The sequence below is a fragment of the Brassica napus genome, chromosome C3 (genome assembly GCF_020379485.1).
Source record: "Brassica napus cultivar Da-Ae chromosome C3, Da-Ae, whole genome shotgun sequence".
NCBI lineage: Eukaryota > Viridiplantae > Streptophyta > Magnoliopsida > Brassicales > Brassicaceae > Brassica > Brassica napus.
In genome coordinates, this window is record NC_063446.1 from 29456581 (window position 1) to 29469737 (window position 13157).

The 13157-nt window shown below is 37.5% G+C and overlaps 2 protein-coding genes across 2 annotated transcripts; both read left to right on the forward strand.

Annotated features, from left to right (window-relative positions):
* The first annotated feature begins 3760 nt into the window (after positions 1-3760).
* LOC106389231 (RING-H2 finger protein ATL77-like) lies at positions 3761-4725 on the forward strand. Its single transcript, XM_013829441.3, has one exon. The coding sequence runs from the start codon at positions 3863-3865 to the stop codon at positions 4526-4528; it is 666 nt and encodes a 221-aa protein (XP_013684895.1). The 5' UTR covers positions 3761-3862; the 3' UTR covers positions 4529-4725.
* A 5715-nt stretch (positions 4726-10440) lies between these two features.
* On the forward strand, positions 10441-13041 carry LOC106389232 (actin-2). The gene is made up of 4 exons (XM_013829442.3): positions 10441-10670; positions 11463-11532; positions 11611-12618; positions 12696-13041. The coding sequence occupies exons 2-4, from the start codon at positions 11473-11475 to the stop codon at positions 12759-12761; spliced, it is 1134 nt and encodes a 377-aa protein (XP_013684896.1). The 5' UTR covers positions 10441-10670; positions 11463-11472; the 3' UTR covers positions 12762-13041.
* The last annotated feature ends 116 nt before the right edge of the window (positions 13042-13157 follow it).

The window sequence follows — 13157 nt, forward strand, 5'->3', positions numbered from 1 at the left end:
TGGAAAACCTTCCAGACGACTTATAATAAGTCGTCCAAACCTTCTAGACAACTTATTTGTAAGTCGTCCAGTTGGAAAACCTTCCAGACGACTTATAATAAGTCGTCCAAACCTTCTAGACGACTTATTTGTAAGTCGTCCAGTTGGAAAACCTTCCAGACGACTTATAATAAGTCGTCCAAACCTTCTAGACGACTTATTTGTAAGTCGTCCAGTTGGAAAACCTTGCAGACGACTTATTTCTTCCAGACAACTTATATATTTACAAATCTATACAAAGACAAGCTGAAATACAAATACTTCGCTTGTTAAAAAAAGACAAGCTGAAATACAAATACTTCGCTAGTTAAAAAATCATGTTCAAATGCTAATCATACATGCCCACGAACTTATCACCATCCACATTTTCTTTCAGATGCTGATCAACAAGCTCCTTCCATATATCCACCGCCATATTATCCCTCATTTTCTTCGCGTTGCACCTAGCAAAGTCTTTAGGGTCCCATTTTGGCCACATTTCACTAATGTCCTTCTCAACAAAGTTGATCACGCGGGTCTGCAGTAAATAGAAGAATCGAGTTAGATATTTGAAAAAAAATACTAAATAGACGACTTAATTATAAGTCGTCTACTAAGTCGTCCAGCTGGAAGACCTTCCAGACGACTTATAATAAGTCGTCTAATAAGTCGTCCAGATGGAAGACTTTCCAGACGACTTAATTAAGTCGTCCGATAAGTCGTCCAGCTGGGAAGACTTTCCAGACGACTTATTATAAGTCGTCCGATAAGTCGTCCAGCTGGACGACCTTCCAGACGACTTATAATAAGTCGTCTGCGCAGTCTTTTGGATTGAAGTAAATACCTGACTCAAGATAGCAGCTTTCATTGATCTGCGGCCTCTGCTGCCCTCGTAAGCCAGTATCGGTGGAGACGGACTGTCTGCTCTGGGACCACCAATACTAGCACCCAATTCCGGCATAGCTGTGTACGTCCAGACCTGAAGAACTTGTATAAACCCATCCACGGTGTAACAGCCAGCAATTTCTTTGTTCCACAAAGAGTCCATCAGCACCTTAAACGCGACTCTCCCCCATGGATAATTCTCAAACCGTTCTAAATCCATCACTAGCCTTGCCAGAGTAGATCGTGTAGCGGTTGAAAACTTTCTCCCTTCAATGAATCCAGTGAAGATGGAGAGGTACGCGAGCCGCTTGCGATCTTCCCTGGACCAATCCCCGCATCTCTTCAGTGCTGCTATTATCTGATCAGTAGTTGGCCCAGCTTCCAGATGAACTCCCAGCATCCCCCAGAAAGAAACCATCTCTGGGGTAACGTCACATTTTGGTGTCTCAAGGTCCTCGATGTACTCGCAGTTTAGACCAGTGAGGTTTTCAAACTCTAACAGTGAAAACCTCAAAGGTTCTGGACCAACGAGAGACCACATCTCATACTTCTTCTTAATGTCCAGCTTGAAACTGAGCATGTAGTGAACCAGCCTTGAAGCCCAACCAAATCCCTGCTCCTTGAACTTGATGAAAACTCCCAAACTCGACTCCTTGAGCTCTTTAAATTCGTCATCAGTAAGAGCTTTCCTAAGAGCAGTATGCAACTTGCTGTTATCCGTATGATACGAAATGCTATTGTGGGCTTCTGGCTCTTCCCCTGATGTGTATAACCTACGGGGGAGTTCTGGAATATCCATCCTTTTTGTCTGCAAAATAATCAAAGACAACAATATAAGTCCAGACGACTTAGTAGACGACTTATAATTAAGTCGTCTGGAAAGTCTTCCAAATGGACGACTTATATTTAAGTCATCTACTAAGTCGTCCAGTTGGAAGACTTTCCAGACGACTTAAATTACTTACAAGTCTTCCAGTCGCAGAAGGAGTTGGAGTACTCGTCATTGCGGTTATAGATCTGAAAAAATAAACGTGAAACGGTGAGAATGAGTAAATTGATAGAGACAACGTTTTATGTTCATCTTTTCCTCGAGATTGATGACTTAGCGGCGTTAGGGTTTACAGAGAAACGGCGCTAAGGTTTACAGAGAAGAAGCGGCGGCGCTAGGGTTTAGAAGAAGCGGCGGCGCTAGTGTTTAGAGGAAGCGGCAGTGAGAACGTTGGTGACCACGGTGGCGAGGGCGACGGTTTGTTCGGAAATAGTGGAAGCGGCGGCGCTAGGGTTTAGAGGAATCGGCGGCGCTAGGGTTTAGAGGAATCGGCGGCGCTAGGGTTAGAAGAAGCTGCGGCGACAACGGTGAGATAGATAGCCGACGTTGAGAACGATGGTTTGTTTCGGAAATCGTGGGAATTCGAAATCGCCTTTGAGAGAGAACTGTTAGGGTTTCTGAATTTCGCGAAAAATGAAACAAAAAAAATAAAAATCACCTTATATATTGGGTAAATAATCCGGTTAGCTTTAAAAGTACATTGGTAAACTTTAAGGTTTGGTCCGGTTTAGACGACTTATTCTGGCTGATAATGTACAACAGACGACTTAATATTTAGTCGTCTGTTTTCAGACGACAAAATATTAAGTCGTCCTAAACCCTAAAATGAACCCCTAAACTAAAATGACTAGATTAACTAACTAACCACGTTATAAAATCAAATTATACTTAAATAGTGTTTACTATACACAGAAATGAACACGCATAAGTAATTTTAAAAATTTTCAAAAACGGTTTTAATGCTTTCCAAAATCTAACCCTAAGAACACATACAATACTACAACATATGTTGATGAAACATAAACTTAAGAATATCATGACTCACTACTTTCACTCATCTATGCTGAAAACAATTGAAATTTGTTATATCTTAATTTATACCTCCTAAGACATATGATAATTACATAATTCCCATTTTTCACTTATCAAAATATTTTTTACAAAATTTTTAAATTATGTTTAAGACTAACTGTCCAGACGACTTTCAGTTACGTCGTCTGGACGACTTATTTTCAAGTCGTCTAAACAGACGACTTGCGAGGGGTAGAAACGTTAAAAAAATTCCGTTTTTTTGTTTGGTCACAAGGGGATAGTTGTAATTTCAATAGCCTTTTAGGTTACTTTTGCCTTTGACCCAAGTTGGGGTATTGTTTTGGGTTTGACTCCAAGTTTTGAGTCACACTTGGCAATTCTCCCAGAGAACAATTGTCTAAACAACCAACATAGATCTATCTTTTTATCGTCCACTATAAGCAATCATAATTCTATTTATTCTATTTTTACATATATAGTAATAGTAATTTCAATGACTTTACTCGCAATCATTTCCAAATTGGGAAATTTACTCAAGACAGTAAAATATGACAAGAAATAAATAAACTTTCTATTATTTAAAAAGTATTTTGTATTTTGATATTTTAAATAAATAAAGAGAATTATGAAGCGACATAACACATGGAAAGAGAAGCACAATAATTCAGAGAATTTATAAAAGCAACAAAACCCAACACTTCTTTACAACTTTCCACACCATCATAATAGAGATACAACAACTTCTCTTGATTAATGCAAGAATCATATAGTATTATCAATTGTTATATTTCTAAAACTAAATGATTGTCCTTACAAAAGCATTTTGTAATTGGAAAAGATATTGATGGAGGCACAATCTGTACACATGGGGACTCATGGAAAAGGATAAGCTCTTTCTGGGTCCCAAAGTCCTCATCTCATTTCAAGAGATAGAGAAGGAATTTTCCATAACCAACAATTAATTATCTCTAAAATATATAATTCCTGTAGTCCTCCACTAACTAAGTATCATTAAAGCTATATATAAACAACAATTTCAATCATTCAAGGGAGAAAAACAACATAAGAGAAACCAAAGCAGAAGAAAAAAGAGTAAAGATGTCTTCAGATTACTCACCTTCTTCATCTCACCAAGAATATTCTATCAACAGCTACCTCTCAAGAAAATTGCTTCAGCAACTTCCTTTCCATCACAACATACAGCAACAACAACAAGCTCGAGGACCAGACAAGAACAACTTGAGCGGCAACATTCTCCTGCTTCTCTCTATCCTTGTCTGCGGTATCATCTGCTCACTAGGGTTGCATTACATAATCCGTTGCGCGTTTAGACGTTCCACGAGTTTCATGATCTCTGATCCCATCTCAATCCCGTCCACGCCACGAGGCTCAGCAGCAGCAAACAAAGGCATCAAGAAGAAAGTTCTCAAGATGTTCCCGGTAGTGACTTACTCACCTGAGATGAACTTGTCAGGGGTCGGCGAAGAGTGTGTCATTTGCTTGTCTGATTTTGAAGCTGGAGAACAGATACGGCTGCTTCCTAAGTGCAACCATGGGTTCCACGTTCGTTGTATCGACAAGTGGCTTACACAACATATGACTTGTCCGAAATGCAGACACTGTCTGGTTGAGACATGTCAAAAGATCTTAGGAGACTGTGACGAAGCTGATGAAGTTGCAGAAACAACAACGGAGAGTATAGATGTTATAATTGATCCTATAGAACCTGAAGAAAGAGTCAACACTTTCAGAGAAAGCAGCTAGAGAGTATGTGCCAATAAACAACTAGATTTTCAAGATTTTAGTTCTTCAACAAGATTGGAACACAGTTTATGTCCCTAGCCAGTAGGATTCCAAAATCAAACACAATGGAGCTTTTGTTTGTTTTTCTTTTTGCCTCAATGCTCAAAATGTACAGAGAATATATCTTAAGCTTTCCATGGCATCATAACTTCATCAGACTTTTCTGTGTTATGGGTGGTATATGACTATTTACAAATAGCAATACTCACATCCAAGGCTAATAATAGAAACCGTCATCTCGGAGGAAAGTTTGATAAACACTTTCCATAGAATTCCTCTGCATTTTCATATCACATACACAGAAGACGACTAAGTAACACCACTACTTTTGAAGGTCTGAAAAGAAATGGTTTCAATGAAGCTCAGAGAGACCAAGGTATTGCATGAAGAAGGAAAATCAAAGACTACAATGATGCAACATAGATCTGCTCTAATCAGTTACAAACCTTTCCACAGTAACATCATCATCTATATGTCCAAAACCGACCCATTGTAAGCATTGTGGGTAAGAAGTATATTAAGGATCTAATGATAAAGAAATCAGCAGCTCTATGTGTCTGCAAAGCCATAATAAGGTAAAACCCAAGCCATAATAAGGTAAAACAAATACACCCAAGTGAGTGGGTAAAATAATCAAACATAAAAGCTACCTTGAGGAATACTTGTAATATATCAAGCAAGGCACACATGGTATGAGACCATAACTGAAAGCTCCAATTAAACAATGTGCTTGCTAGCAGTGTTACAAACTTTATAAGATGAACCTAACTTAAGGATTAACGAGAACCATTTACAAGACACAAAGGAGATCCAATGGTAGCTGTGTAAAAAGAAAGTTATAAATAGTAACATAGAGCTTTAAGCAAAGCCTCCTAGCTGGACCAAAAACTTCAATCATAAGCTTTTCAACTTCTTGGAGTATAATTGATACTAGAGGTTCAATACAGATAATCCAGAAACATGTAAATAAAAAATGGAAAAACTCTGTCGACATCCTGATGCTCTTTCTTTAATCTATTTCACATCTTGATGCTCTTTCTTTACTCCACTTTAATAATCACGAAGTACAAAGACTATCAAATCAAGAATATCAACCTACGCATGCACGAATATCACATGGTACCCCAAGTAACATAAAGCAATAAAGGCAAAGTTAATCACTTTCATGAAGGGATAACAAAATACCACTATCTGTTCGTACCAGCTACATGGAACCTAGTAGTGGCATAAACAAAAGAAGAAGACACATCATTTTCAGATAGGCTTGTATAGTCTTTATGTAATTTTCAGAGTGGGACTGGTGCCAAAGGATATATCTCCCCTGCCTTGCATCAATTCGGAATACATAAAAATTCACCCCTAATCAATGCATTGCATTATTTGGATCTATATATAATTAGTATAGATGGATGTCATTGCATAATTTAGTTGGCATCAAACATAAGATATACTAAAGTGCTGTTCGTTTCATTGACGCAGGTTCCTGCGGCTGCGGCTGCGGCTGAGTCTGCGGCTGCGGCTGCGTCTATTCCTTTGGTTGTTGTTCGTTTTGCAGCCGCAGATTCAGCCGCAGCCGCAGCCTCAGACGCAACTTGTTGTTCGTTTCTAAGACGCAGGACATTGCCGCAGCCGCAGCCGCAGACGCAGAAAATAGATTTAGTTATGTTCGTTTGGTTGCCGCAGACGCAATTTTCATTTATTTCATATTTTAATTTTATGAATTTTGTGAATTTATACAATTGTATTTTAAATAAATAAAATGTAGATTTAAATTTGTAAAATTATATTTTAAATAAATAAAATGTAGATTTAAATTTGTAATATTTACATTCATCAAAATATTATAATTAATTAGTAATAAATGAGAGAGCTCGAGCCGGAGAAGAGAGAGCTCGAGCCGGAGAAGAGAGAGCTCGAGCTGAGGTCTGCGTTAGAGAGAGAGAGCACTGGGTTTGCGTTGGAGATCGAGAGAGAGAGCTCGGAGATGTGTAGATCGAGAGAGAGAGAGCTCGGAGATGTCAGAGATCGAGAGAGAGAGCTCGGAGATGTAGGAGCTCGAAGATGCGTCTATCGAAGAAAGATAGAGCGGCTGCGTCAATGGAGTTATGTTCTTTTTTGCAAATAATTAATTAGGTCAAGGGTAAAATCGTAAATACAGTAAATACACGCAGTTTTTTTACTCAGCCGCGGATAATTTCGGCGTCCAGATTTTGCAGACGCCAGACGCAGCGTTTAGACGCCGCGTCTAGACGCAGTAACCGCGTCAACGAAACGAACAAGATTTGAAAAAATAATTGACGCAGCCGCAGCCGCAGGAACCTGCGTCAATGAAACGAACAGCACTTAAGACGGAATAGAGAGAGAGATCAGTGACATGAGCCAAGACCCAAGAGGTTTATTATCTGAGTGCTGTCTCAAAGATTAGGGAAAGTTCACGGCTGCTCTAGCTAAAGAACATGTGTCCCTGTGAGCAACTCTTTTGGGATTTGATTTTCCAAATTTACTGCCACATGGTTTCCAGAGACAAATTAGAGACTGAACCTAGACAAATCAGTAAATGGTATGAAAGGCCCACTCATCTTCAATAAGAAGTCACACTAAGATTATAAAAACTCAGTGGAGAATCCATATAAGATGCAGACTAATACATAAAAATAAAACGAAACACTTAAAAGAACTTTGTTAATTTCCCCAGCATATTCCAATAACCACAATTCAGAAAAAAAAATTCAATTAAAATCAGTTTGCAATTATTTATCAGAAAGTATATATAAAACCTGTACGTTTTCACTATATATATTATATAGAATCTAGGACAAACCTGGAAGATCTATCTATTACTTCAACCACCTACCACGTCAACGGCCCCATTTGCAGACGCTCATGAAGCATCTCACTCCTATACACACCATATGGGCTTTGATGCAAATGTTGTCATGGTCCTATTCTAAGCTGTCTGCTGAAGTAGTTCAGCGCTTTGATGCAAATGTTGTCATGGTCCTATTCTAAGCTGTCTGCTGAAGTAGTTCAGCTTGTTATCATTCGAAGCTAGTGATGAGCTTGCAGTTCGCTTGGCCAATAGTCAACCACCATAGAGCCTAAATTATAATGTGATCTGAGCATGAAAACCACCATAGAGTCAAAATCAGACGATAAAAAATCAAGTGGTTTTTAATATTGAACTAATCATAGAAAAGTATAACGGTAGATAAATTAACAACCATTGTTAGTGTTGACAATCAAGATCTCTTCTTCCAAATCTTTTTCTGGTTTATAATTAGTACTGCCCTTAAAGAGACAAACCTTGGAATGACAGCTAAACATTGAAAGAACTAAAACTACTGCTTCTGACCTTGCTCCAAAGGCCCGTGGTTTTCAAAACCCAACTAAACAGAGACATGGACATATAGGATCGGAAAAATAATATCGCAAACATATAAGCCAACATCCATCCCTCCCTTCTTGTGAAGATCGAGTTGAAACTCTCGAAGATCATATCTTGGGGCCAACAGATTTCAGTAGTCTTGGACTCTTGTGCGACTGGACCAGTAGTTGCCAGGTCATTTTGAGCCTATTAATAAAGCCCAATAAAACAGTATTAGTCATCATTTATTGCAGACAAAAAAATACACTCTCCGGTGTGGTGTTTAGAGAAAAAAAATTTGTTTCAAAATAACTATGTTCTCATTATTCTAGATAAAATTTAATATCATTTAAACTTTGTGACCAATTACAAAATATTAATTTTTCTTTTATTGATTGAATTAAATTCATTTAATGATATTTTTATGTAATCAAAATAAATTGTATACAAGTTTGTATTTTCTTAATCCAGGTGCAAAAACTTTGAAAATCGCTTAAAATGACACAGAGGAGTACTAATTTGGTTTTATGGATTAGTCTGAATTGATTTCCCTTAATCATAAGTTCATAACCACCGTCACCTGCCGGTGTAGTGTGTACATGATAATCAAGTGGTTCGTCTCGCCAAAAACAAATAATGGTTAGGTTCTTGATCCTATTATTGTCAAGTTTTGATCCCTGAAATAATTCACTAATTTCTCTTCAAATAATAATTCACCAACTTTAATAATTGGACGGTGTCATTCATTTTGTAATAGTACATCAGACCTCAAAACAGAGGAAAAATCAGTTTATTATTTAATTGTGGCATCAACTCTTGTTTGTTTGTTTGTTTGTTTACACCTTAATTTCTTGTTCAATTATTTATTTTTATGTTTTAATGTTATGTTTTGTTGATAAACTAATGATTGCATAAATTAGCAAAACAAATTTTATATTACATTATTGGATGGATGGATGCTTCATGCTCGTATCCTTTTCTTTCAAAAACGTTATTTTAGCACACTTGCAAATTCATGCTACTGTCTAACAATATGAATATAAAGTTTAATATCAACGGAAACAATATATTTGATAGACTAAAACTGGAACTTCATGGTTGAAAAAACTTTATACCAAAAAACTATATTATTTTTGATAGGTTTAAATCATATGAATTTAGAGGTAACAAATCCATATTTTCGAAAAAGCAAAAAAGCTTTAAAGCTTTATGGGTGGATTGTGGTGTGCCACTACTAGTAAAGTTGAGAGGGAGAAAAAGCTAGATCTCTAGAATAAATTAATTACATTCTAAATCCAGGAAAAATAACCTTAATTGACTTTTCTCTAACAAAAAGACATGAACGTGGCCTGCCATATATATGGAACTTTATAATATAAAACTTGAACATGGCCTGCCTCATATAATAAATAGTGAGAATCAAATGTAATCATACTAGTAGCGATGAAAATCAGAAGTAGTTTCGTAATGATGGACCCAACGTTTTCGTAGGTGCCAGCTTAACCTTCCCACATTCTTTTCCCAATTCGATTGTACTCGGCACGTGCGATTCAAGTTGATCAAAAAGTTGACTTTTAATTTTCATCTCTTAACAAAAAATAAGAGTATGGCATCATAGTTGTTCTTATTTTTTGGGGTTGAACATGATCAGGTTTGTAATGTCCTTGCTAATATTTTAACTTGCTATTTCCCAAGATGATTTGATATTTATAACTATCAATCTATCATATACTCGGCTTGTAACCTAGCTAACTAGGTGGGGTTCAATACATGTACTCGGTTTTCTCCTTTCGTAGCCTAACTAGGTGGTCACCATTCACCACTTTTATTAAATCAAATCCATAATTTTGAAGTGCATGTACTTAAATCTATTCCAGGATATGAAAGCTAAGAACGACTGAAAGCCCATGCACATTATTTATATCATGTAAGAGAGTTTTGAGTTAGAAGTACATGGCACAAGAAAATGGCTAGACTCAATGTAATTTGGTGTCTCAACTCAACATATACCTATATTATTATTATATAAGTTATATACCAAAGATCAAGTTATACAAAATAGCAATATTAATCCACAACTACTTTGACGACTTAGTAGCCACTATTTAATACATTAATCACGAATACGATGGAATATAAATAATAATCGACATAACACATCATGAAAATCACATTCTTTCACGGTCTGATCTATTACTTATTCCTACTTTAAATGATTCAACACGATTCTAATCCTAATAGAAAATGAAATTAATTAAGTTGAATTTTGTGAAAATCTAAATTGAACAAGCCAACCACGACCATCGTTGCCTGTATTGACTCGGTTAAGTTAACACTAGCTAAAAGTATTAAAAAAATGGAGCTGTCATTTTACGCTGAGCCGATCACAGACAAAGCCATCTCAGCAAAAACAAATTAGGCTTTAATTAATCCAACGGCTGATATCATTAATTAATTTTAAAAGGGAGAATTAAACAGTAAAGGCTGTCTGACAGCCAGGTCACGTTATCTTTTCCTGTGGTCGATATGATTCGTCTATTTTTTAATTTGAAAGGCGGAAAAGAAAGATAAAGCCGCCTATATAAATTCAACTCATTTCTCCTTCTTTGAATCGTCTCGTCGTCCTCACAGTTTCATCGGCCGTTGACTATCTCCGGCGGGAAGAGAGAGAGAGAGAGAGAGAGAGAATCGTATCGGTTTCTTGTTTCTTATTTCTTCTTCGGATCTTTCTCGTCCAAGGTAAAGAAAACTTTCTATGTTGGATCTATACGTTGTTATGAGCCTCGTAGAGATCTGGAATTGATTAGATTTGGATCTACGAGCTACTAATTCGGAGAATCAAGTTCAGTTGACCGATCATCTTTAGCTCGATTAGTGATCTTGGATCTCAATAGTGATAGAGAGATCCGTATTCAGAATTTCAGATTCACTGTTTTGTGCAGATGATTGTTAGAATAGAGATCTGAACTGTTAAGGGTTAGATGAAGCTTGAGCAGTAGAAGCTAAAAATGAACCGTCACGTTATGTGTTATTGAAGTTGCAAGATTACCTTATCGATTTGGGGATTTTGTACTCTTCATATACGTTCAATATAGAAAGCTATTCTCAGAGATATATATTTCTATGTATTTTAATTGATTTGTAAATCTTTAACTAAAATTTACTTAGGTATAAATCTGATATTTTAGTTAATATTTATGATGTTTTAACTCGAATTTTTTTTATTTTTGTATTTTTAGCAAATACTTTTTTTCCAAATCTACTTAAAATCCATTGTGAAATCAAATTCATTAATAAATCCACCTGATTTAAATTAGGATTTATAAATTATGATATCAATAACTCTGAATTTCGTTTGGATTTACAAATATATTACTACACAAATCAATAGCCCCTAAAGTGATTTGATTTCGATTTGATCTTTTTTTTTTTTTTTTTTGTCGATGGTTAATTATACTATTACAAGAAATATTACAAAACGATTTGATCTAATTTTATTTAACAGTATCCAACTTGTTACGTTCTTTGCAGCTTATTAAAAATGGCTGAAGCTGATGATATTCAACCCATCGTCTGTGACAATGGTACCGGAATGGTCAAGGTTAGTTACTTGTCTCTTTACTCATTATCAGATCTGTGGAATGTTCTCTTTTGATGGCTTTATAATTTCTGTGTACAGGCTGGTTTTGCCGGTGATGATGCTCCCAGGGCTGTTTTCCCTAGTGTTGTTGGTAGGCCAAGGCATCATGGTGTCATGGTTGGGATGAACCAGAAGGACGCCTACGTTGGTGACGAAGCCCAGTCCAAGAGAGGTATTCTCACCTTGAAGTACCCTATCGAGCATGGTGTTGTGAGCAACTGGGACGACATGGAGAAGATCTGGCATCACACTTTCTACAACGAGCTCCGTATTGCTCCTGAAGAGCACCCGGTTCTTCTTACCGAGGCTCCTCTTAACCCAAAGGCCAACAGAGAGAAGATGACCCAGATCATGTTCGAGACCTTCAACTCTCCAGCTATGTATGTCGCTATCCAAGCTGTTCTCTCCCTCTACGCCAGTGGTCGTACTACTGGTATTGTGCTGGATTCTGGTGATGGTGTGTCTCACACTGTCCCAATCTACGAGGGTTTCTCTCTTCCACACGCCATCCTCCGTCTCGACCTCGCTGGTCGTGACCTCACTGATTACCTCATGAAGATCCTCACCGAGAGAGGTTACATGTTCACCACGACAGCAGAGCGGGAAATTGTAAGAGACATCAAGGAGAAGCTCTCCTTTGTCGCTGTCGACTACGAGCAGGAGATGGAGACTTCCAAAACCAGCTCCTCCATCGAGAAGAACTACGAGTTACCCGACGGGCAAGTGATCACAATCGGTGCCGAGAGATTCAGGTGCCCAGAGGTTCTGTTCCAGCCGTCGTTTGTGGGAATGGAAGCTGCTGGAATCCACGAGACGACTTACAACTCGATCATGAAGTGTGACGTGGATATCAGGAAGGACTTGTACGGTAACATTGTGCTCAGTGGTGGAACCACTATGTTCTCGGGTATTGCGGACCGTATGAGCAAAGAGATCACAGCACTTGCACCAAGCAGCATGAAGATTAAGGTCGTTGCGCCTCCGGAGAGGAAGTACAGTGTCTGGATCGGTGGTTCCATTCTTGCTTCCCTCAGCACATTCCAGCAGGTACATGATTATTCAATTTATCCATCTGCAGATTTAACTAAAGGTGCTGATTATTTTATATGATTGTTCTTGAATAGATGTGGATCTCAAAGGCTGAGTATGATGAGGCAGGTCCAGGGATTGTTCACAGGAAATGTTTCTAAGCTCTTAAGGGAAAGGCTACAAGCTGGGTATTATGAATGGGATCAAAGTTTCTTTTTTTTTGTTTATATTTGCTTCTCCATTTGTTTGTTTCATTTGCTTCTTTTTTGTTATCGTTTCTATACACACGTGTGTGACAAAACTCTCTGGGTTTTACTTTACGTCTGCGTTTCAAGAAACTGCTTTCGTTTTGCGTTTAAGTCCCATTGTTTTGTAGCTCGAGTGCCTCTATTTTTCTGTAATTTCTTTTTCAAAAACTGGAAAGAAGAAGCTTGATATACTCTTTGCATTTGTTAATATACGTATTGAATTGAGATATGATTTTATTGATTGTTGCCTTTAAAAGATCAAAAGGTGGACACTTTAAGATTGATTCAATCTGGGGTTGTTCACATCAA